Here is a 26168-nt window from a genome sequence, read left to right as displayed (position 1 = left end):
GAGAAACCTTAATCGAGCAGATAAAACGGGAAAGCAATTGCTATGAGTTTTGAAACTGTAGAAGATGAAATTTGTAAACGATATCCTAGGTCTTAGTTTTTCAGGCCTAGTCTTAGTTTCACGAGTCATTATGATTTGATCAGCATGATTGAAGATATATCTGGTATAAAACTCGATACATGATACAAAACGAAGAGGAAAACCTGTTTGTTTAAAAAACCCATGAAGAAATGACACTTTTTGTCATTCAGAGTAAAAGGTGATATTTTGGTTTTTCCAGTTCTTTAAGTCTGTCACGATATCTTCCAGGACATTGACCTCAAGCTGTAAACACTTATCGTGATGTACAAGCCGCTTGCCATGTTCCGTAACTTTTGTAAGCTGTGATGGGCAGAGGACAGAGCCTATTATATAGTTTTGTACTTAATTTCAAACAAACAATTTGGAAGACATCAGGTACACTCTACTGAGTGCAAAGCGAAGGGGATACACTACACTCTTGTGGAACGTCAGAGATGTTTGTAATGGTTGAAGGTTCCTGGTATTGTTTTTTGTGTTGCTTCGTGACTGAGCGAAGATACTTGTTCCCCTTAGCATATTTAGTTGTTGTCCTTGATGTTGGAAATAGAAACAAGCTTGGGACACAATTCGGGTCATCTGGATCATCGGATGATTTTCTTGAAATAAGAAAAAATAATAATATTATTGTTAATGGGTGTGTGTTTTTCTTATATCAAAGTCACATCGGACAGTCTGCTGAGTCCACCGAGGGGAGTCGAACCCCTTATTTTAGCGTTGTAAATACGAAGACTTAGCGCCGTCCCAGCAGGGTACATTATAATTAATAAAATAAAAATGATAAATTCAGTAACAGTATGAACTGATTATAAGTCTCTCGTCTATGTGTGGGTATATGTAGTATTATATATGTAGTCGAATGTGCTAACTTGATATAAAATGTGTAGAGTTTTTGGCTGAAGTTACTTGGTTATCTTGCCATGAACACCTCTTTTCAACGCCTTCATCTACTTTTCAAGTTTGTCTAAGAAGACAGTAAAAGTATATTTTTTTTCTTGTTTGTTCACAAAATTTAAAGCACAACAACTAGCAGGCATGTTAGACTGTTTTGCCTATCAATATGTTAGACTGTTTTGCCTACCAATATGGCGTCTGTATTAGTCTGCTGTCCTCGCAGTTTTGCGTATTCGTGTATTGACTTTACATTCTTATATCAGTTTAATTTTTGTCTTCCATCCCTCTTTAAAACGTTCTTCTTCTCACACAGTTTCTCGACACTTTAAATTAATCTTTTCGTTAAAAATATTTATATTGTAGTGTTTATTTCGTTTGTTCATTTGTAATTAAGCACAAAGCTACACAATGTGCTATCTGTGCTCTGCCCACCACGGTTATCGAAACCTTGTTTCAAGCATTGTAAGTACGCAGAAATAACGCTGTGCCACTGGGGGGCATGTTTATCTAAAATAATAAAACATTTTGTGGAATAAATCTTTGTATTGACTACACATTTCTGCGAATTTAATGTCACTTACGTTTTCTGTCTTTCGTCCTTCTCTAAAGTTTCGCTTTTTCCACACGGGTATTACATTGCTGAGTAATTCACACTCAGATGCTTCTCTCAGTTTCCTGTTTTATGACACATTAATGAAGTTTTTGATTTAGTTCCTTCTTGTCAGTGGTTGCTGAGACACTCAAAGTGAGAAATCGTGCCTGTCAGCCCCTTTCAAACAACGAGCGAAATAGGAAAAGGCATTTCGATCTTCAGAGCTAAGTCAGCTAAAGAAATAATTTATTGTTAAACGAAGTCGTGTGAGACTGTTTCTTTAGAAACACGATATTTAAGAAGAAGAAATAACTGGTTGTTTGATTCAAAAAATAACACAATAGTTAAGTTGTTGTACATAAAACGAATAGTAAGTGCTCTCTAGGTAGTTTTTAATAATACGTATATCATTTTATTAAAAACAAAAATGTTGAGGCAAAGATACCGAACTAATTTACATTACATTAAGATAAAACCGTAAATTCGACTGCGATCATATGTTAAATTATACTGTATTTTCTGCATAACCGTATTTAGATGAAAAACGAATCAAGAATGATTGTGGACTTTCATTCGCTCCTGCAAATATTTTAAAGAGCTCGGTTTATTAAATATTACCGTTAAGTTTTATTTAACTGCTATGGAATTTTATACTAATTCGATTCCATATGTTCAATGTGTTAAGCAACTCCCGAGATTTTATGTTCTTCCGCAGGTTACTGTAAATAAGTGAAGAGATATTTTATCAATTTCGTTTCATTAAACGAAAAAGCTAAAAAAAAAGAAGTTATAAATGCTTCCATAGCAACTGCGTTTTTCATGTTTCCTTATCCAGTGCTTTGAAACATTTTTTCCTGGGTAATTGAGCTCAAAGGAATCTCAAAATGCACTTGTTAGACTAAACCTTACTTTTCATTCAGATACGTTGTCACCTTAGAAACAGATAATAAATTCGCTATAAAGTAAAATTTATACTTGGAATTCTTATTGCATGTATTAAGCGAAGGGGTTGCTCACTAAAAACGATAAAGCTGTTAGTCAATTTTTTGACTTTATGTTAACTTTATATATGCAAAAACGGCTCGTTTGGGTTGAGAAAATATTTTACGTAGAAGAGCGAACAACGTTTCGACCTTCTTCGGTCATCGTCAGGTTCACAAAGAAAGAAAGAGGTAACTGACCGGAAGCTGACCACATGTTCGGAAGGGGTTATGTAACTATGTGTCGGAATGTAGAGGGCGGTGTTAGATGTTTGAATATACAGTTTTATATATTATTTATTTTATTATATTTAATATAGGTATAAAGGCGTTTCTTTATATTGGTTTATTTTGGGTTTAAGTTGTTGTATAAGTAAGGTTTCTTTAATTTTGCGTTTGTTTATGTTTATTTCTTTATTTAGTATTTGAGTGTTTTTTATGGTTATGTTGTGTTTATTTGACTTGCAGTGTTCGAAAATGTGTCAAGGTGACTTTTTATGTTCTTTGAACCTGGTTTCCATTTTTTCTACTTGTTTCTCCAATATAGAAGTCGTGGCAGTTATCACATTGTATTTTATAAATAATGTTGGTGTGGTGTTTGTCAGTGTAGTTTTTACATAGTATAGACCTCAGTTTTGTGCCTGGTTTTTGAATAAATTTGCTATTAACTGGAATGTCATATTTTGTTACTAGTTTTTGCCAAATGTTGGTTATTTGTCTGCTGATGTCGGGAATATATTGTATGCAGCAGTATATGGTTTCGTGATTTTTTGATTCGTGATATATATTTACTTTTGTTGGTTGATTTTGCTTTCTGTCTAGGTGTGTGCGTATAATGTTTTCTACGGTTTGTGGAGGAAACTTATTGATGTTGATGAAGTATTGTTTTATTTTGTCTAATTCATCGTTAATTTTATCTTGTGAGCATAGTTTTATGGCTGTGTTTATTTGGTTTCTTAGTACGTTGAGTTTTTGTTTTGTTTCATGTGCTGAGTCCCAAGGAATGTGTAGTCCAGTATGGGTGATTTTTCGGTGGATTTCTGTTTTGAATTGTGTGTTGGTTCTTGTAATTTTGAGGTTAAAAATGATATTTGATTGCTTTCTTCCTGTTCATATGTGAAGTTAATGTTGAGATGTATATCTACATATCTGTACCAGTATAGTGGTGGATGTAATGCTGTGTTAATTGCTTGTGTTTCAATTTGTGTCATAAAAATATTGGCTAGAACTGGTGATACTGGGTTGCCCATGCTTAGGCCATTTGTTTGTATATAGTTGTGGTTGTTGAACATGAAGTTTGTCTTTATCGTGGTGAATTCTATGAGGGTTGCTAACTGGTTACTGGGAATTTCTACAGTTGGGTTAAGGTCTCGGATATTGAGTTCTAAGGCTATCTTGCAGGCTTCAGTGGTTGGAACTTCTGCAAAGAGGGATATAACATCGAAACTGGCCATTAAGGCTTTTTTGATGAAGTTGATTTAGATTAGACTCGAAATTAAAAGAGTCTTTGATGAATGAGCTGGCTGATGTTACATATTTGGAGAATGCCCATGCTATGTATTTACCAAGATTGTAATTAAACGATTCATATGTGGACAATATTGGTCGTAATGGACAATCTGGTTTACGAGGTTTGGGAATGCCGTATATTTGTGGTGTGCGTGAGTCGGTTTTACGTAGGTAGGAATAAAGTGTTTGTGAAATTGTGTTGGCTTTTTTCATTTTTAGTAGTATTTTGTTTAGTTGCGTCTCGTGTGTCTTTGTTGGATTTGTGTGTATTGGTTTAAATTTGTTCGTGTCTGATAGGATGTTCTTCATTTTTTAAATGTATTCATTCGTGTTCATTATGACTATAGCGTTACCTTTATCTGCTTTTAGAATTTTTATGTTTTTGTCTTGTTTTAGGTTTTTAATGGAATTAATGTCTCTTTTTGTAAGATTATTTTTTAGCTTTCTGTTTTGTGAAATTATGTTGATGGTTTTGTGAGAAACTTCTTTGAAAAAATCGCTTAAGATGTTGTTTTTAGGTGTTTCCGGAAAATATAAATTTTTAATTTTACCTGGGAAGTTTGACTGTTGGATGTCAATAAAATTATCTAAGTTGTCTTCTTTCTGTTGGTTGTTTTTTGGTTGTTTCCTTGTTTTTGTTTTCTGCAGAATGTATCACAAGTCTCTTGGCTAGATCTTCTAAACATGTTTTGATTTCTATGGTTGGAATGTACCTAGGTGCTATTGCGAAGTTGAGTCCTTTGTTAAGTAGCTGTATCTCGTCTGTGTTTAATTGTCGGTCGGATCTGTTAATTATGAGGTTAGTCAACGGTTTGTCGTGATGTCTTTTCTGTTGGTTGCATCTTAGTTTTTCTAGTTTTTTGTTGTGGCAGATCTTTTTGTCTCTGTCGTTCTTAGTATTGATTTGGTTTATGTTTCGTTGTATAAGTCCGTAAATCTCTGGTTTAATGCAGCATGCCATTTGATGGTCTAGGTTCATTTTTTGTTTTTGTAAGTCATGTAGGTCTTTGTATTTTGTGTTCAACATGGCTTTAAGTAGTTTTTTTTCTGTAAATTTTGGATAATGTTTGTGTATTTATTAAAATTTTTTTGAAAGTTTTACCTTTACAAAATTAGGGGTTAGTTTTTCCTTTCTACATTGTTGAATGAAATATATGTCATTTCTTCTATTGATAATTCTTTAGTTTAAATTTCTTAGTTTCTTAACGATCGTGTACTGTTAATAGTGATGTACGGTATGCTAGTTCAGACATAATGGTAACAGGTAAGTATAAATACACTGAGAAAAACACAAAGACTTACACTTCTCGTACAATCGCCGTGATGAAATAATAATCAGTGATGTCGAGAAAACCCACTTGTAGAAAAATATATATGTAACAACGGCTCAACCCAAACCTTCTTCGGTCTCCGTCAGGTTTACAAAGAAAGAAAGAGGTATTGTTTGTTTGTTTGTTTTTTTGAAATTTCGCACAAAGCTACTCAAGGGCTATCTGTGCTAGCCGTCCCAAATTTAGCAGTGTAAGACTAGAGGGAAGGCAGCTAGTCATCACCACCCACCGCCAACTCTTGGGCTACTCTTTTACCAACGAATAGTGGGATTGACCGTCACATTATAACGCCCCCATGGCTGAAATTGCGAGCATGTTTGGTGCGACCAGGATGCGAACCCGCGACCCTCAGATTACGCACGCCAGAACACGCTTTTAGCTGCGGTATAACGGCTAATAGAATAGCTCTAAGTTTGTTTTTCTCAAGTATAAACTTTTAGCTCATAGCTCCGTCATTTCTTGACCGATTTGAGATCTTTTTACTGTTTGGGACTCAAGACTGATGTATTTGACCACACTTATGTTCTTACAGAATAATTTACTTTAATCCTGCTTGAAAGAATTTCATGTGCCGTGGCTAGTGAGGATTCCCAATTGTTTAAATATATATAAGTACTTCATTTCGTGTTTTTTTGATGTAGAAAATTAATTCAACAAAAGCATTACTTACAAGGGACAGCAAAATTAATTATATGCCACTACCAGAAGGAAAAAATATGAGCGCATGGATAGTTTAGGATTAATTAATTAGTATTTGTTTTAAAGATATGCCATATTTTCAGCCACGAGTTAAAACTTTCAAATCCTTCTTTTCTTAATAGTATCAACGCTATTTTCTGTTAGCAATAACAAACATTTCCGTCACTAAACACATTACAAAATTCAGTGAACGAGTGTACACTTAAACATTGTAATGAATGCTAAAAAGAGCAAACGAACTGAATCAAAAGACAAAAAAGAAACCGAATACTTTTGTTAATTCATGTCAACTGAGACACTGTCAACATTAATCATATTTAATTAAACTATAGTATGTAACATCAGTTGTCTCGAAACAACTTAAATCAGCACCAAGCTTTTATAAAGTTATTTTCTAGAAGTTTTAAAAGCACGTGCTCATGATATATTTGTGTTTTGAAAATATATCAGTATGTAGACAAAAAAATGTTATTTTTACTTTTTATGTTTTTGATGTTTAAAGTATTTTATTGTTTGAGTAACTGGTTTGCTATTTGATAAAATTTCATTTTGTATACACAGTGACTTCCTGTGGTTCAGCTGCAAACGTGTACGACTAAAATCCAGGGTATGAGTGCCCTCTATGGGCATACTACAGAGACCCTTTCGTGCAGCTTTATGCTTAACAGGAAATAAAAAGACAAACTATGAAATAGGGCCTTATAATTTTCTTGCTAATCCTCGGTCAGCTGTATTCTTACGATTGGAATATTCGATAATGGGGAATTCTAGTGCAACATTGTATAAAGGGAAAACAAAATCTAAACTTTTATCTGAAGAAACACCTATTCATTCTGATTATGTTTATTAATGTGTTTACAGCAAGACTTAAACCAATCATATTTTGTCACTATAAGAAATGGCAGGCACAGAGAAAAAACATTTTCTTTATCTTCAAAAATTCTTTTATCGGTGCTAAGAATACGAGAAAGACAATCTTAATGAATAGGTTTATAATCAATATTTCTTATTTAAATAAATCAAAATGCGCAGCACAATGCCGCCTGGTTATAAAAGAATGCACGTTAAAATCCTTACTTAAAAAAACAGGAATATTGCTTTGAGGCCATACTGATGCAGATAATCAATTATTCACTTTAATTACTATGATGTTAGTCAGAACTTGACGGTTTATAAATTCTTGGACTAACCAAACATTCTATGTTACTTCATTATTCTATACTTTTTACTTGGTTGAAACCTATTTCTTATTATTTAAGTATTTTGTATGTGTTTAGTATCAGAACCTATCCTGATATACAATGTTTTTCTATTTGTTCATTTCGAACATATTTGAGGTTTTAAGTGTTATGTTACTTTTAATACTCAATTTGCTATTTAGTAATCTGTAATATGGCACATATTTATGTATACGTTAAGGACCGGCATGGCCAAGTGTGTTAAGGCGTGCGACTCGTAATCTGAGGGTCGTGGGTTCGCATCCCCGTCGCGCCAAACATGCTCGCCCTTTCAGCCGTGGGGGCATTATAATGTACGGTCAATCCCACTATTCGTTGGTAAAAAAGCAGCCCCAGAGTTGGCGGTGGGTGGTGATGACTAGTTGCCTTCCCTCTAGTCTTACACTACTAAATTAGGGACGGCTAGCACAGATAGCCCTCGAGTAGCTTTGTGCGAAATTCAGAAAACAAACAAACCAACAAGCTACTCGAGGGTTATCTGTGCTAGTTGTTCCTAACTAACGCACTCAAAAGACCGTTTTAAACTATAATTAGTTTATGCTCTAAATTTTAAAATTATTTTCATCAATGAACTAGATTGGGTTATGCTTTCAATACGCTAATACATTTAGGAAAACACGCTGTTAATAGGTATTTATGAACAACTGCTTAAGTAACAAAAATATATTGTTCTCTTGTGTTTATTGAGCCCCTATTGTTTCAGTGGTAAGTCTGAGAACATAAAGTTAAAAAAGTCTCTAGTATTTTAATATAGTTAAATAAAGTATTTTCCAGAATCTAAGCTATTTGAAAAACGAATTTACCTCAACTTCACCTGATATGTATGAGTTTTCTCTCCCCATTCTCAGTGCTCAGAGGTAACTTTGAAGGCTTATAACGCTTAAATTTATGTTTCGATTTCCGTTGTGGGCCAAGCACAGATAGCGCATTGCGTGATTTTTGTGCTTAAGATCAAACAAACAAAATCCATCCGTCAGAAAACAGAGACAACGAAACATTGCAAAAACTTTACACGACATTATGAATACAAAGGATTATCAAAGCACAAAAATGAACACGTTGGTGCTGGTAATATTCCCGTATTAATTAAACTTGATATGAACACAATACGTGACAAAGTATGAAACACACATGTTTTTTGTTCCGTCGACACGTTTAGTTATCAGTACGTCCATTATATTATTCACGATGAGTTACGAAGAATTAACTTCTATCAATCAAATGCACTCAGGAACAGGTGAGAGCTGGGCGTGGTTTAGTGATTATCGAGCCCAGGCTGTGAATGTGAAGGTTCGTGAATGGCGTATTGCTTCCGCTAATTCTTACTCTCACGAGGTTGCGCTTTAAAAGTGATGTTTATTTTCACTATTCGGGGAGAGAAGAGTAGCCCTAGAGATAGGCTATCTCTGTAGACTATCTGTTTTGCTTTCAGTCTATCAGTCCAAAATTATGTAAAGCCCTTGCTCATCTTTGTCCCAAAATTCTAAAGAACCAAAACAGAAACATATAAACTGAATACATTCTCTAACAAAATAAATATATCGTTAATGTAGATAATTCTTTAAAAAAAACCAAAAAAACTTGTGATTTTCAGTAAGCTATTGTTGTGCTTAAAATGACTGGTGCTTGCTATCTACATATATATAAAATGAAATATGTGTTTGGTTGTACCTTGACTTTTCCGAGCTTATTAGGTTAATCTCAACCAAAATGTCCTTGTAAACACCATAGACTATTGAGAACGTCATAAACGGGTTAGCGCAGGTAGCCCTTGTGTAGCTTTGCGCGAAATTCAAAAAACAAACAAATATAAACGGGTTAAAATTTAACATAGCTCTATTTCTACTTTGTAAAGCCTATTGGTTATTTACTTCCAGCCTGTTTAGCTAATCTCTAACAATCTTGACAATATAGACAATGTTTGAATATTCTAAGGGGATTCAAGGTCAAAGTATGAAGGCTGTTGGATTGTTTCTCAAACAACCACACTTTTCTTATGGGGAATCAGATGTAGGATGTTCAAGGGTGGGATCACTCAAAATCTTTATTTGTTGGTAGATGGAAAAGTATTATTGATGTTTATTATGGAAAAACTTTGTTATAATTTTTAAATTTTAAAATAAAGTTCATGTTGAAATTATTACATTGTAATATATAATTGCTATTAAACGTATAGTGTTTTAATAAAGTTTAAACATTCCCTGTCAGATCCCGGTTATTTCAGCTTGTATCTTATAAAATATTCCGATGTTGGAATTAAAAGTTTTATCAGTTTTATTGCTCATGCTTTTACCGGAAGTTCAAAAATTGTTATAAAGTTTAAAACATATATTTTTGTTTTAGCGCAAAGCTACATTGTTGGGTCTTCGAGAACCGAAACTCGGATTTTTGCTTTGTAAGTCTAAGCTTATTGCTGATTCATTGGGGAACTGCTAGTTCTGTTTCTAGAATTTTTTTTTTTGAAAATGATTAACTCTTTGTAAGATATAATTGGGTAGTTTAATGAAAAATAAGTTTCGTTAGATCTCGTGGCTGCTCTAATCTTGACACAAAATGTTTTAACTGCCATGAAATAATCTTCCACTTAAAATCACTAATTTTAATTCTATGACTGCTTTTGAGGGTATTTTTTGTGTCTAAAAATGACTGGTTACTGCTAGAGTTATAGGGACACTTTTGTTGAATATAACTGTTTTTCCTTAACTCATGGATCATTTTTATGCTGAGAAAGATTAGTTGTCGTTAGATCTGAGAAATACGTACATTGGAAGTGATTAGTTAAATTTGATCTGATCTAATTTTATATTGAAAACTATCATTTGCTGTACAATGTGAATTAACCTTATACGTCATCGACTGGTGGTGGCTGTCAAAATTGAAGTTTATCTATTCTTCTACTGAAAATAATAGCCTATTTTTAAAATGTTTATAGAAATTATTTTAATATGCTTATACGTTGTTCATCGTTTCTTTATTAGTAAAAAACGAAAAGTATTATTTTTCTCGGGCTGTGGGACTGAAGATAACGTTTAGTTGGGGGTTACAGAATTTTAGAAAAACAAGGAACAACTGTGATCTTTCACGAAAGGTTGTTTATCAGTCTTATTGCTTGGGACTAATAAATTTTGGGTTTTCACTTGCAGTTAGGCTTTTTTCTTCTACTGAAGATCATTATTTGCAGCGAAATAGTAGCTGTGATCAAACTGAAAATGAACAGATTTGGGTCATTATTATAATGAGAAGAACTGGTTGTTTTTAACCAAGTTATCCTTTTCTGATAATAACCAGTTTTATAAAATCTAAGATGTTATAATCACGTTGAAAATGAACGTTTTATTATATATAACATAAGATATTATTCCGCTAAGTATATCAGCTTTGATTACAAGATTTATTGGAATATTATTGATCAAAGAATAATTTATTGTTGTTAGACTTCTTGGTCCATTTTCATGTTGAAATTACTCAATTATTAAAATTTTGGACCATAATTATGAAAACAAAATCTGTAGATAGAATTTTTCATGTTGAAAATGAATATTTTTGTTATAGTTCCTGAGTTACTTTGTTGTTGAAAATAAGACATCTGTATTCTTTCCACTGAATTATTCTTTTGACACAAAGTGACAAATTTTGTCAGATCACGTCAGTTTTTCATGTGACAAAAATTACATCTGAATAACAGTTATTCTTTATTTTTATTATTATGAAAGTAAATACTGTATGTAGGTTTCTTGGGCGATATCACAGGCTTTTAATGTGTTCAACAGTTTTATTACAGCAAAACTATAAATTTGGATTGGAACATGTTATATTGAAGATGAGCATTTTTGACAGTGATTTGTGATATGTTCGTGTGAATAACGGAATGATTGGTTTATTGAATACTGATTGAACAATCTCATAGTTAATCTTTTATTTCGAGTCCAAAGTAAGGTATCCATTTTTCCTTTTCGTTTAAATATATATACATTAAACAGTTATAAGAAATTCACATTTTTACTTTTGGTTTTTTATATCTAAATATTTCACCTATTTAGTCGGCTTTTTTTGGCAAAATAGTTTAGGTTAAATGATCAAATATGATGTTTTTGATAAATCATCACTAAATTTTTCGTTGTTTTTGACAGAAATTCCAAAAAAGAAGTGAATGTGCTTGTTTCCAGTTGTTTAATTTTAATATTTTATTTTATATTTGTGATATTATTTTAAGTTGAGACAATAAAAAAATACTTCTTTTTATTTCATAAATACAATTTTTGCTTGGATTTTTCTTATGATGATTTAATTACATGTTTTGTTGATTGGTTGGTGTTCGTTTCTCCCTGGGCAATTGTGTCAATAAACTTAAGGGTACTTTTTACCATTGTTTCAATTAACGTAAGGGTATTTTTTACCATTGTGTTAATTAACGTAAAGCTATCGTTTACCATTGATAACAGTAATTTTTATAAAGTATTAATACTAGAATCAGATATCGGCTGGGGATTATTTTTATATCCATTGCCTCGCGTATTATGAATACGTTTCTTAAAAATAAAACAAACAAAAAAACACTTAGCATAGCTTTATATGTAGTTTCAGTGTAGAGATAATTCCGTCCACATGGCCCATATCCTTCGTGAAACAGGAAAAGTTTAGATGTTCACAGAACGGCGGTTGGTTCACTGAGAATGATTCATGGAAAGGTAAATATAATGGTTATGATGTGTGTATGTTTTGTCATGAAGCTCAAGTAATGGTATGTTTGTTATTCCGTCAAGGTTTGATTCCCTAAGAACAAATGAGATTTTCTTACACAAAAGATATTAAAGCATTCTTTCGTGTGGTAGGAATACCACACACACATATATATATATTTCTGCTGCTGGGACAGATAGATAAGTTCTAGCGTATGGGATAATAGATTTGTGTGTTTATTGTCGCGTGAGGCTGTTATATGGAGCGATGCTGAGCATTTCGAGCTTCTGAAAGATTAACTGTTCCTTTTCTTGAAGGAATCTTTATAGTTATCAAAATAAAAAGATTATCTAACATCCGAGTCATTGGATGAATCAATAATTTTTATTACAATCTTTCCTACTTGCAATCTTCTTTTCTCTTTATATCTTTGCACATCTATCTATTGATGGCTAGCTAAACATGCTGGTACGTTAATAACGTACCAGTGAAAACGGATATCTTTATATACTGCTGTATTTATTCAGTCAGACCACACGGAGGTTAGATGCTAGACCTCAACTCTCTCTTCTCTTAGATTATAATAATGACGGATGAGTGAGATAACTTTTTTTGCTTTAGTACATTTGCTCGATAAATAAACAAAACTAATTAAGTTAGCCCTTGAAAAGTAAAATATTATTTAAGTGCTAACTCCAGTGAAAAACACATGCATAATTTAAAAATTAGAATATTAAAAAGTGACAGTTATTATGAGTTCTGAACTTAAAAAGTTATAATAATTATTCTGTATTCTTATAGGTTGTGTGATTTATTGATTCTTGTAGTTGTAGAGGGATTCGAGGGGGTCCGGCTGAGCTTTCTGTTTTTATGACGTAAGAAAATATGCTTATAACGTTATTGGTCAAATAAGAATGGTATCTACCATTTTCTATGTGGTCTACATTATATATAGTCTGCATTATCCTGATAAAGAATTAGTATTTTATGGATTGAAATGACTTCTGTTGACAGTTTTTAATTAAAAGTCCAGAGTTTTATTGTTAATGTTAGATTTTTAGGCTGGATTCTTTACAGTAGGTGTATGTGACTTGTTGGTGATAACATTATTGGATTTGTTACGCTACAGTGTGTCCGAGCAACATATATTGATGTTATATTAGCTGTAAATTGGCATCTTCTTTTCGTCGGTTGAATAATTACCTGAAGTTTACACAAACCGAAGAAAGACTGAGTGCTCCAGCTTTAACACATAGTCATTAAATTGTTTGTAATTAACCACAAGCTACACAATGGGCTATCTGAGTCTTTCCCCACGGGTATCGATACCCGGACTTTAGCGTTGTAAGTTCGCAGACGTACCATTGTGCCACTAGGGGGCTAACCATTGAGACACTGCTATCAACACTGTAACTGTAAGTAAGTTATTTACGGAAAACTACGCCAGAAACATGGTGCATGCAAACTTGTTGTTCGGGTGATGCATGAATGTACGTACACAATCACCAGTGATTGAAATAGATAATATACTATTATTGTACAGAATTGTTTAAATTGTTAATATAATTTAACTATTAATAGCTACTCTTCATGTTGTAGTAGATAGTACAGTACTTGGTTAGGTTAGGTTTATGCTAATTCAAGTCTAGGCCCCCACGCAGTGTTACAAGAAAATGATGATTTGTTGAATTTTTATTGGATGTTTGTGGACTTTATATCAACAAACATGCAATTAATTAAGCTGTATTTAATGCATAATTGCTTTCAAATTTAATCTCATAGCACCAATTGTTAGAACATTTCTACTGTTAGCAGTTCTTTCCATCAATAACTAAACTAAAAAAAAAGCCGTTACAAATAGCATACAACAACAATAATGCTTCACTAGCTTAGAAAAGGCAGTAACCACAACAAAAGATTAAAATGTCTTAAAGATTCGGCTAAAATCAAGGGTTCGATCCCCTCTGGTGGGCTCAGCAGATAGCACGATGTGGCTTTGCTATAAGAAAAACTCAAACCGTAACCCTTAAAGATTCGGTTTGTCTAAATCATAAAACAAGCGTTCAAAATATTACAATAAAGATAAAAGACCCTTTCTTCTTCCAAGAAGTATACTGAACTATTCAAAAGGTCTCGAATTCTGTGTCTTTAGAATCTTACTGATATTTTTGGCGATTCTTTCATCATTGACAATGAAAATAAAAATGTATTTAAACTTTGATCTAGTTAAGTCATCAAACATACGTTAAAAGAAACGGCAGTAAAGATAATAAAATATTTGTGTAGATAATAAAAGAAAGAAAATAAGATCAAAACATTTAATCACGTGGAACAATAGACGAAGAAAAGCAAATTAATGGACCACTTTAAATTAGTCGTTTTTACTTAAATAGACCAATCTTACAACATTGAACTACTTAAATGTAAGATTGCGATATGCTATTGCGAATTATTAATGAATTTCAACAATAAACAATATCGTTATTCACGCCATATCGAAAATACGTTTACAAAATGAATCTCTACTACCCTTGACTCAAAATTTAAAGATGAACATCGCATTCTGTACTAAATGGAAAATAGACTAAAACATCAAGCTAGCCTGAGTTCAATATATAAATAGCCTATGCACACGGACTACCTTATTAAAAAATACACTGCGTGATACACGGCTGTCCTATCTAACCCGACATAAAATTTGTTAAAACCTATATAGTCAGAATAAATTCTATCAATTACTCTAAAGACAAAACTAACCGCTCCTTTGTTAAGTTATGATAAATGTAATGAATAAAATATAAAAGCTATAAGCACTGAAAAAAAAAGTAAACCCCTCTCTCTTAACACGGAAATAAAGCAAGAAAATTACAAGTCAAATACAAGCTTTTAAACTAAACATACAAAGTCAAAATCTGCTAAAATGCAAATTTAAGAACAGAGTCATTTTTCACTATAAATCATAATTACAATCATTTCAAATTACAATGGTAAAATAAAACTCATTAGATTTAAAGATTAAAAAAAAAATATTATAATTTATCGTTACAAAATATAAGCTGTGAGGAACCATGCGAGAGGTTGACTTATTACCAAATATGATCATATAATGTTCAAATATATATAAATATAGCAATATTTACATCCAATTTGGAATCTTTAAAATATTTCTAGAGTAATAATGGCCTTCTTCCCAACGACCGAAATGTTCAGTATGAAAATTCGAGCACGTTGATGGTGTTTTTGGTCTATTTTTAATTTCTCTCAACTTCTGTAGGATTTGTGTTCTCCTTATTTCTACATCCTTTGTAGCATTCCTTTGGTATTCGCATCTCAGATTGGAAGATGCTGGACAACTAGGGTTTGATAATGGACGTACTAGTTCACCAGTATCAGTAGATCCAGCTTTTCAAGAACAGTAGTTGAAGGTTGTATTGGTGAGTTCCAGGAAGTCATGGCTATAAGTTTTCCTAAGGTGGTTATGTTCAACAATCAGCTTAGAAGTGTAGAGGAAAAACGTATTGGTACTTATTTATGCTGTTAATGGGGTCTTTCTTTTGGTCACTTCTAAGTAAGTCACAATTAACCAGCTTCTTACAAGATACTTTAGTCTTACATCAAGACCTACAAATTTTTCAGTTGTGAGAAAATTGCAAAGTTCAACAAAAACAGTCATATCCCGAGCCAATGTCTGTTCGAAGTGATCTCCTAATTATTGTTCTGGACTTTGAATCATTTAAGGATCCATGGTTTGCATCTTATTTCCATTAAATTCGGTTCTGAATTTTGGGACCATGGATGCGTTATAAAAACAATGGGGAAATCCTAATATTTGTTATGATTCATTCTGGTGTTGCTAGTGGGTGCTGCTAATGAAATTATAGATGAATAACGTAGACGTAAACGTCTCTTATCTACTTGGGTGTAAATATCCAAAACAAAGAATTTATCCAAAGAAATTTATAATGTGATCCCTGCATTTCCGTGAGAAAGAGTAGAAGGTAAAAAGTCACTTGTACAATAAGAAACCCTTTTCTGATACTTCATATTTAAGCTATAAGCCTGCAGTAGTAGATACGTCGATACTGGTTTAGGAACAAAACCATCATATCTGTAGTTTTAGGTTATGGTTGTATCAAGACTGCATTTATAAGTGACTCGTCTTCCTCTTAAGTGCCATCCATTATTGTAGTTTCTAGCAATGGAAGAAACACATATTATTCTTATATTTTAAACTGTGACATTATGGTCTATGTTTAAATTGCATACAATGTTTTGGACTTTGCATGTGTACATAAAGAAAAATTAGAAGTATGTTGTTGATAGAACGTTGTTATTGAATTACCTTGTAAACAATGAACAACTGTATAAATATATGTCAATGTAAGGATAAATTGAAACTAGAATTCTCCAGCTTATACTCCAAGGTACAAAAGCTGATATCTGTAGTGATAGTAATTTAATACCTAACTAGCCATCAAACTAATTGATGCTATCTGAACATAGTACGATACAAATCTTTACACTTTTGGAATACACAGGATCAAAATACGTGTAATTCCCTGCCTTAAATATGTGTAAATATTTACTCTCTATTAAAAAATATAGTTTCTTTTTTAGGTCTTAGAGTTTGTTTATCTATGAAATTAATTGTTCACATAACTGAATACTTCTTTCTGCTCTACTTGCTTAATGCAAGTTAATATTTAATTTCTATGCAAATATTATAAATCAGAATTTTTTGGGGGGTTTCGTATACCTGTAGTTAATGCATCAAATATTTGCTTATATTGCCGCAATTTTTGTTGCAACTCATTGTGTGAGATACATATTAACAATATTGAGTTTGTTAAGTTATTAGATTGAGATATCTTGTCATAAAAAATCAAAATTTTCTCATATATAAAGCCATTTATGATTTTATCCATGATACATTAAAAGTGAAGCCAACATAAAGAACTATAGAGTTTCTTTGAAGCGTTCAACATTTCTTTTCGAATGTTACTAATATTTTTACATTTTAAGGTTTATACTTTTCTCGAATCTGTAGTTTACACGTTTTTAAGGTTATGTGTAATTGTTGAAGATATTCAAAGCTTAAGCCATTAGTTTTTCGTTTGCTCAATAAAACAATATCGAATTGCAGCGAAGTGGTTTGTTTTGAGTGATTCATATCAATTGAATTTATTAAAATCTATTCATAAAACGTTAAACAACTATATTTTGTATGTTTATAAATGTTATTGAACACTTTACAAATCAACAACTCAATATACATTCCTTGCACTTACAGGGAAGAAGAATATTCATCATTCGTTCCTCATATATATACATATTAAATAAAAATACGTATGGAGTTGACTCGAGTGTGCCAGTGTATTAGAAATTGAAGAGAGTTTTGAAAGTGAGATCCCAGCTCTTGAGAACCATTTCAATCTTCTTAGAATATATGGGACAGTTGAAAATACGGTGGGATCGATTTTCTGAAATTAAGTTGAAGTTTATATTTAGTTCCATGCTGTTTTCCAATCTTTATACCATATACGCTTCAGTGCGGTTCAAAAGTGATTAGACTTAATGTGACAGGATGTCTTTCACTCGAGGTTCGCAAAACTATTGTGTTTCGATACCACGGATGGGTCACAAATGTGTGAGTTTTTTCGAGCGGAAAATATGGATTGTGAAAGACATTTTTTGGGACAAAAGAAGCAGTGCACCCTTGTAAATAAATAATACTTGTCAATGTAAAGTGGTAACTTCTTTCCTAGGTTCAATCAAGCATAAAAATATGCATGTTTAAATATCTGCATTGGTAAACGTGAGCAAGATAGATTATTTGTTTTAAGTGGGATTAAGTTTTATACAAGAATCATCGTCCTTAACTGCAATTTCTGTTTTCATTTTCACAAAATAGGATATTTTAAAGACTGGTTTCGTTTGAATTTCGCGCAAGGCTACACATGAGGATTCTCTGCATTAGCCGACCCTAATTTAGAAGTGTAAGACTAGAGGGAAGGCACGTAGTCATCACCACCCATCGCCAACTCTTGAACTACTCTTTTAGCACCGAATAGTGAGATTGACCATAACATTATAACACCCCCACGGCTGAAAGGGCGAGTTTGTTTTGTGTGATGGGGATTCGAACCCGCGACCCTGGGATTACGAGTCGAGTGCTTTAACCACCTGGTCCTGCCGAGCTGTTTTAAAGATAGAATGTATTTTATTATAAATTAAATATTTTCCCTCGTAGTTGCTGCTTGTGGGGTAGCGTAAAATAAACATAAGCATTAACAGCCTAAATACCGACCCATTGTCATGAGCCACTGTAGTAGTTCATAACAGGGTTTGTCCAGCAGACTTGTTCTTGAAACACCACTCAAGACCTCTTGTCTTAAATATTAATAGTAAAAAGAAATTTGATTTTTCGATTGTTAGACAAAACTCATCCATTTTTCTTCGTATTATTATTAGAAAATAATTAAAAATTGTTAATTTAAAAAAATTATAGGACTTTATAGATTAAAGTGTCACTACAATTATGTGGTTGCTGTTCTATTTTGTAACAGTCACATATTCTAAATTAGAGCCTCACGGTGGATCAGCAGCAAATCTGCGGTCTTAGAAAGCTGAATTCCGGGAATCAGTTTTCCAATTGTCTAGCTTTACGCAAAAGAAAATAACAACAGAATTTGTCTAACAGGAAATTTTACCAACACATATGGCGTCCACCTATATTATTTTTGTAGTTTATGTGTTTTGTTCAAAGCAGTTATTTCAGATGCAACAATGTGCTCCATGTGTCACAACGTACATTAAAGGGACTCTTTGTGACAACTAAGTAACTTGTATATTAGAAAAAAACTATGGGAGGACTAGCGATTTTATGGTTTGTTTCATATAATCGTTGATACATTTCTACAGTAACACAGAAATCTTAATTATTTGTAACATAATTATAATGATTTTTGTTCAAATCCTCATGATAACGTTTCGCACCTAAATGATTTGTTTGTTTGTTTTGGAATTTCGCACAAAGTTACTCGAGGGCTATCTGTGCTAGCCGTCCCTAATTTAGCAGTATAAGACTAGAGGGAAAGCAGCTAGTCATCACCACCCACCGCCAACTCTTGGGCTACTCTTTTACCAACGAATAGTGGGATTGACCGTCACGAAATAACGCCCCCACGGCTGGGAGGGCGAGCATGTTTGGCGCGACGTGGATGCGAACCCGCGACCCTCAGATTATGAAGCGCACGCCTTAACGCGCTTGGCCATGCCGGGCCCACACCTAAATGAAACGTAATAGTGAGAGAGTTACGGTAAACTTCCAAGGCGCTGCTTGGCTTCTATAATTGCCACCGGCTATACAGTTGTGATAAAACTGCATGGTATTATCTTTCATCTGCTAGTTGAGTGCATATATGAGATTGTTAGCCATAATACTTCTACTGGACGAGAGTGAAAGTTTGAACGAATGTCATAAAATGACTTTATTATGGTACATTTATCGTCTACTATAAGAACACAAAAGCTGGAGTTGTGTTGTATTCTATTTTAAGACTTGTCTTTACTTGTCAAAAACCTTCTATACAGATGAACTTCAAATTTGTATTGAGAGCTCTATGAATGCATTTTAACATTTTTTATAATTCCTCAGTTCTTAGCCTAATTTTTTTCTGATATTTTGGTAACCTCATGCTTAGTATTGCTTGGTTTGTCATACTTAGTATTGGTCGGTTTCTCATACTTAGTATTGCTCGGTTTGTCATACTTAGTGTTGCTCGGTTTTTCATATTTAGTGTTGCTCGGTTTGTCATACTTAGTATTGCTCGGTTTTTCATACTTAGTATTGCTCGGTTTGTCATACCTAGTATTGCTTGGTTTGGTTTTTTGAATTTCGCACAAAGCTACTCGAGGACTATCTGCGCTAGCAGTCCCTAATTTTGCAGTGTAAGACAAGAGGGAAGGCATCACCACCCACCGCCAACTCTTGGGCTACTCTTTTACTAACGAATAGTGGGATTGACTGTAATATTATAACTTGCCCACGGCTGAAAGGGCGAGGATATTTGGTATGACGGGGATTCGAACCCGCGACCCTCAGATTACGACTCGAACGCCTTAACGCACCTGGTCATGCCGGGCCCTAAGTATTGCAACAAATTTAAGAGTTCTCTTCTTCCTCATAAAGAATGCATCTATTATAATATTCTCTGTCCCAGGCTAGTACAGCAATATGTCTGTGAATTTACAACGCTAAAATCAGGGGTTCGATTCCACTCAGTGAGCGCACCAGCTAGTTTCATGTAGTTTTGGTGTAAGAAAATACATAAACACAACGTTTCGTGTCTTTCATTTTGAAATAAATTTGTTTCTCAAGCTTTGAGTTCCAAAATATTGTACTATATGGAGAAACATTTGATGTGATTTGGGAAGATTAATATGGCTCAAACCTGCCTGAACAATTTCACTGATGTGCTAATACTTTTTTTTAAAGGTGAGTTAATTTCCGTGACTGAACTAAGTGCTTATTTTTTGGTGATTTCAATACGTTATTTAAAATATGTTTTTGTGCTTAATAGCACTAGTAAGAAACTCGAGTTTCATTGTAATTAAACACTAACATACACAGATTAAACTTCTAATCTGTAAGCAAGTATTAACGTTTTTAATGGTCGTACAAATAAATTTAGTATTAATGTACTTGGAATGTAGAAAATCACTTTGTTGTAGTGAATATAGTTAGGAGCTGGCCAAAAAAAATTACATTTACTTTAACATCTATCACCAACACATTCATAATTCGTCTTGCATAACACCAACCTTCTTGATCTGTTCAGAGCAACTACCAGCTGCGTGTCAAAACTGTTAGGAATAATAGCTAAAAATTAAAATGATTTTGTTTGTTTTGTTCTGAATTTCGCGCAAAGCTACAAGAGGACTATCTGCGCCAGCCGCCCCTAACTCAGCAGTGTAAGACTAGAGGGAAGGCAGCTAGTCATCATCACCCTTGGGCTACTTTTTTACCAACAAATAGTGGGATTGACGCTACTGAAAGGGCGAACATGTTTGTAGAATGGACGGCAACTGCCTGTTGTGGAAAAACAACAAGTTTCATCATGAATACTCTGCCTATTCAGAACAATCTATCAAATAAAGTTGAAATAGTTTAATAAAATGTAAAATAGCTTCTCAGGGCTGGTCGTTCAAAATATGGTTTGAATTGAATATGAATCAAGCAACATATAAATTATTCTTTTTTGTTGTATTTCTCTTGTAATTCATGCTCTGACATAATATTACATTGTAATGTAAGTTAAGTATATTCATATTTTTGTAAAAATAAAATTTAAAACTAAATAAACGATCCCTAGGAATTTGCAACACTGTTGCAAAATAATCTTAATTGCTCTCAAATTAAATTTTGAGATATTGTGTTATAGGAGTACAGCAATGATAAAACCTCAAATGGAGAGAACATTTAATAGATATGGTGCAGAAAGTAAAGGAACAGAGAAGTTAAGACACTCGCGAACACGCGAGTGTGTTTCACTATTCTCTCGTAACGTGCAGTGCTTGTATCTCTAATTACATCATTAACAGTCTTTTTATGTTAGTCCTCCGTAAATAATTGACGGTGTGTTTTGGAAGGCATTACTTGTGTAAGTAAGTTATATGAGTTAGCAGTAAAGCACTTCTACTTTTTTAAATCAACTCCTTTGTTAAAACGTTCATTACAAAATATCGGCACTAAAAGAATGTCTTTCTAATCATTATTATTGCATCCCTGCTAAAATATCTCATGACTGTAATCTTGGTGGTAGAATTAAGCTTTTGTCGGGTTTGTTTCAAACATATATTGTTATTTAACTTAACCTCTCAGAGACACCTTTCAAATGTAGAGTTTTCAGCTGACTTACACTAATTCCTTAATTACGTCGAAATGATAGCAACAGTTGTTATTTTCCAGTCCTCCGATTTGTATACAGTAAAATTTATTCAACGAATGCCACTTTACTGTCGTTTTGTCCCGTGTGTGTGAGTGTAAAAGGTGGAACATTACATTGAATAAAAACACTGAAAACTGGCTGACTAGAATAGCTTTGGTGGTGATACAACTCGAAATGTTGGAGAACAGCCACAGAAATACATTACTATAATTTTTAAGATAGGCATATGCTGAAACATCCAAAACGTTCCACCGCTCAATAAGACAAGAATATAATCGTTGCGTGTACACTTTGTATAACTTAATTGTTTATACCTGATTTTAGTCCTAGATTAGACCATTTGACATTGATTTTGTTACGTTTACAAAGTTTCTCTATTTGGTTGCAACTGAGTGATGTAAGTTATGGTTTATAAAGCCAACTTGTGCCCTTTTTGAGATTAAGGAAATGAAAACAAAATGTAATTTGTATTTTAATTTGTATATCTAGCAGGTATTTTCTGTTTTGTTTTTGAAATTAACCTTGGCTTTATTGGTGTCACTTTCAAGAACTTCTTCTACGCCTCAAAAATGTACAATCATTAAGAACAGAAAGAAATCCAAGGGATGCAGCAATGTTATTCTACCATTGCACTTCTGTGAATATTAATTAGTTATTAAAACAATAAAACCTGTACAAACGTTTAGTAATTACAGTTATAAAACATTAAATATAATGTGTTTTTGAACTCTTTTTATCTCATTGGTTTCCAACTATTTATCAGCTGAAGAGCAGCAACTATTTATTACTACAAATGTATTTTTGAAATAGAAACCAAAATGTATTTCCTTGGTGATTACAACTAATCACACTTAAATCATACTTGCTCCTATGTGATAATCACAATTAAATTATTGTTTGTTTGTTTTTGAATTTAGCGCAAAGCTACACCAGGGCCATCTGCGCTAGCCGTCCCTAATTTAGCAGTGGAAGACTAGAAAGACGGCAGCTAATTATCACCACCCGCTGCCAACTCTTGGGCTACCCTTTTACTAACGAATAGTGGAATTGACTGTAACTTTATAACGCCACTACGGCTGAAAGAGCGAGCATGTTTATTGTGACGGGAATTTGAGGCCGCGACCCTCATATTACGAATAGAGTGCCTTAACCACCTAGCCATGCTGGGCCTCAATTAAATCATACTTGGTTCTATGCAATAATCACAATTAAATCATACTTGGTAATTTGCGATCTTGTTATGGTTTATGATATCCAGCAGTCGGATTTTAATTTGATATTTTTTTTCTCTCCTCTCGATTTCCAAAGTTAACAGATGAAAAGTATTTCGCTCATATCAGAACAAATTGTACATTTGAAGTGGCGCAGTGTAGAATCCTAGAGTTTTCCGTTTCCCTTACTGCAGGAAGCTTTGGCTAAAGAGAATACATGACGGAGATAAGACGAGTTGTTGAAAAGTCAAATGGCAACAAAAATAATCACCACTTTTTGTCATGCGCACAACGATGGCTACAGTGATAAATGTTCCCTCCTTATTTCTACCGATAACGTTTGTGTGAAACGAAATCTTTAACCTTAGGATTTTGATGGGGAATGAACAAAGGAAAGTAGATAAGTAGATAAACGTCAACTGAAATTTCTAGGACTATTTCGGCATAATATTATTAGAGTCGTCTGGAATATTAATATTAATGATTTGAGGAACTTGTCAAATTTCGTTTTATGATATTAAATGAAGTATCATGTTGATTAAAATTAAATGTATCTAAACTTTTAAACGGTTCTAACAAATAACTCATATTACAGTTAATACGATTGGAATTTTTCTGTTTTTTTTTTTTGCTAAAATCTACAAAATAATTTATATAATTTAAGTAAGTGAAATGTATTTACTAAGTACCTGAGACGGGCTTGGCTGATTTTGATAATGCATGACATTGTTTGTTTGTTTTTGAATTTCGCACAAAGCTACTCGAGGGCTATCTGTGCTAGCCGTCCCTAATTTAGCAGTGTAAGACTAGAGGGAAGGCAACTAGTCATCACCACCCTCCGTCAACTCTTGGGCTACTCTTTTACCAACGAATAGTGGGATTGACCGTCACATTATAACGCCCCCACGGCTGAAAGGGCGAGCATGTTTGGCGCGACGGGGAGCCTTAACACGCTTAGCCATGCCGGGCCCATGCATGACATGGAAAGTGGTTTCTTTATCTTTCTCTGTTGTATTTATAAGTTTTCCTTGGTAATATCACTGGGTGATTAGAATCAAAAAGTCTATGACAAGAATGCAGCTTTTAAAAATTTCCAGATGTATTTTTTTTATGAAAGAGAAACTTGTCTGGCGATAAGAAAATGAAACTTTTATAAACTCATCTCTTATACAAATAGTTTGTTAGATATTTATATTGTTTCTAAAGAAAATGGTCTAATGATATACCCAGTTAATCTTAAAATTCATGCGATGAAGCAATGACGAGAAACAAAGGGATTTTTGATAAGAGCATTTGTTAATTTGTTGATTAGAGCATATGTTAACATTTGTTAATTTGTTGGTTAGAGCATATGTTAACATTTGTTAATTTGTTGATTAGAGCATATGTTAACATTTGTTAATTTGTTGGTTAGAGCATATTATAACATTTGTTAATTTGTTGGTTAGGGCATATGTTAACATTTGTTAATTTGTTGGTTAGAGCATATGTTAACCTTTGTTAATTTGTTGGTTAGGGCATATGTTAACATTTGTTAATTTGTTGGTTAGAGCACATGTTAACATTTGTTAATTTGTTGATTAGAGTATATGTTAACATTTGTTAATTTTTGATTAGAGCATATGTTAACATTTGTTAAACTTCAGTTTCCACTGATGTATAAAGGATAACAATAGTGATATTGATACTTTTGTAACATTGCTTTTTATGCCTTATATGGCTGTTACTTTATTAGCAAACAGATACGTTTGTTTTATATTAGAATTCTCTTTTGGTATACAAGTTTTTTACTATTGTTTAAGGAAAATTTTAATGAAACCAATTTATGAAGGGGTAATAGCTTTATTCTCGCCCAGTAAAGCCGCTGGACGTACATATAATGCACACAGAGCAGCACTTTTCTGCTGGTCAACGGGCTAGCGTCCAGTGTCGAACTTCAGGGTCACGACCAGCTGCACACATTTCCTGGTTCAAAGATGGTCAGCGGATGAACTGGAGCAAGGAAGTTACTGACCCGAAGGGGCTATGGACAATAAGCACTCTTGAGTTGACTCCATCTAGTGGTGACAACGGGAAATATTTATCTTGTCACGCGATCAACCCATCTTTTCCCAACTTCACCCGAAAAGACAGTTGGAATCTGGACGTTTATTGTAAGTGTTTTCCAATTAATTAGCCTATGTGGCTGCTTAGTAGTTATACCCTTAATCGTATGTTCAAGAATTGCAAATAGCCTTTGAGAACTCTTACCATAAAACTATAAACACAGAGAACTGGAGAAACCCACAAACTAATACTTATTTTGCAATTATTTTCTTGTTTCTTGATTGTTTGTTTTTATTGCAAATAATAAGCATCAATTGCATTTTGAGTCCCTGTTTCAGGAAAATAATTTAAAAGCTACTTGTCACATTATACTCTCTTCTTAGAGTAATGGCTTTCCTCCCCGTGCGTGAAGTTGTCTTTCTGTTCACTAATAAAGTCTTCTTAAAACCCAGTCGTATGTTACGTGGATAAAATACATCCGTGGAAGAATAACTGACTATGTAACCTATTTGTATTTTGTGATTATATTCCTATCTGTTTTATGAAGGGGTTTAAATGAATTACTAAACGTAATACGAATGAGATAAAACTAACCCATTAGCCATTAGTGAAGGAATAGTAAAATGTTTTATTTATTTATTTAAAGTTAAGCACAAAACTACACAATGGGCTATCTGTGCTTTGTCCACCACAGGTATCGAAACCCGGTTTCTAGCATTGTAAGTCGACAGATATATTGCTGTGTCACTGGGAGCAATAGTGAAGGATTATAATTTTCAATGACCATAAGTATGTTGGAAATGTAAAGAATAGTGAAATATATCTAAATTTAGATACAAAAAACTGCAAATTTTGTGTAGCATTAGTTTCTGTTGGCTTAGTTGATCAGGGTGTATAGCTTAACATGTGAAACATCTATAAAACACTCTTAACATTATTGATGCTAGCGAGTTTTGAAAT

The 26168-nt window shown here is 33.3% G+C and overlaps 1 protein-coding gene across 2 annotated transcripts in view; it reads left to right on the top strand.

Annotated features, from left to right (window-relative positions):
- LOC143234863 (cell surface glycoprotein MUC18-like) overlaps positions 1–26168 on the top strand; it is a 159881-nt gene that overhangs the window by 86782 nt on the left and 46931 nt on the right. For both annotated transcript variants that reach the window (XM_076472557.1, XM_076472556.1), the window contains exon 6: positions 25019–25315. In XM_076472557.1, the coding sequence (XP_076328672.1) occupies positions 25019–25315 (297 nt within the window). The remainder of the gene's footprint in view (positions 1–25018; positions 25316–26168) is intronic.

This window comes from Tachypleus tridentatus, chromosome 12 (assembly GCF_004210375.1).
Source record: "Tachypleus tridentatus isolate NWPU-2018 chromosome 12, ASM421037v1, whole genome shotgun sequence".
Lineage (NCBI taxonomy): Eukaryota > Metazoa > Arthropoda > Merostomata > Xiphosura > Limulidae > Tachypleus > Tachypleus tridentatus.
Note: the sequence above shows the minus strand (reverse complement) of the source record. Positions and strands in the feature narration are given on the sequence as shown.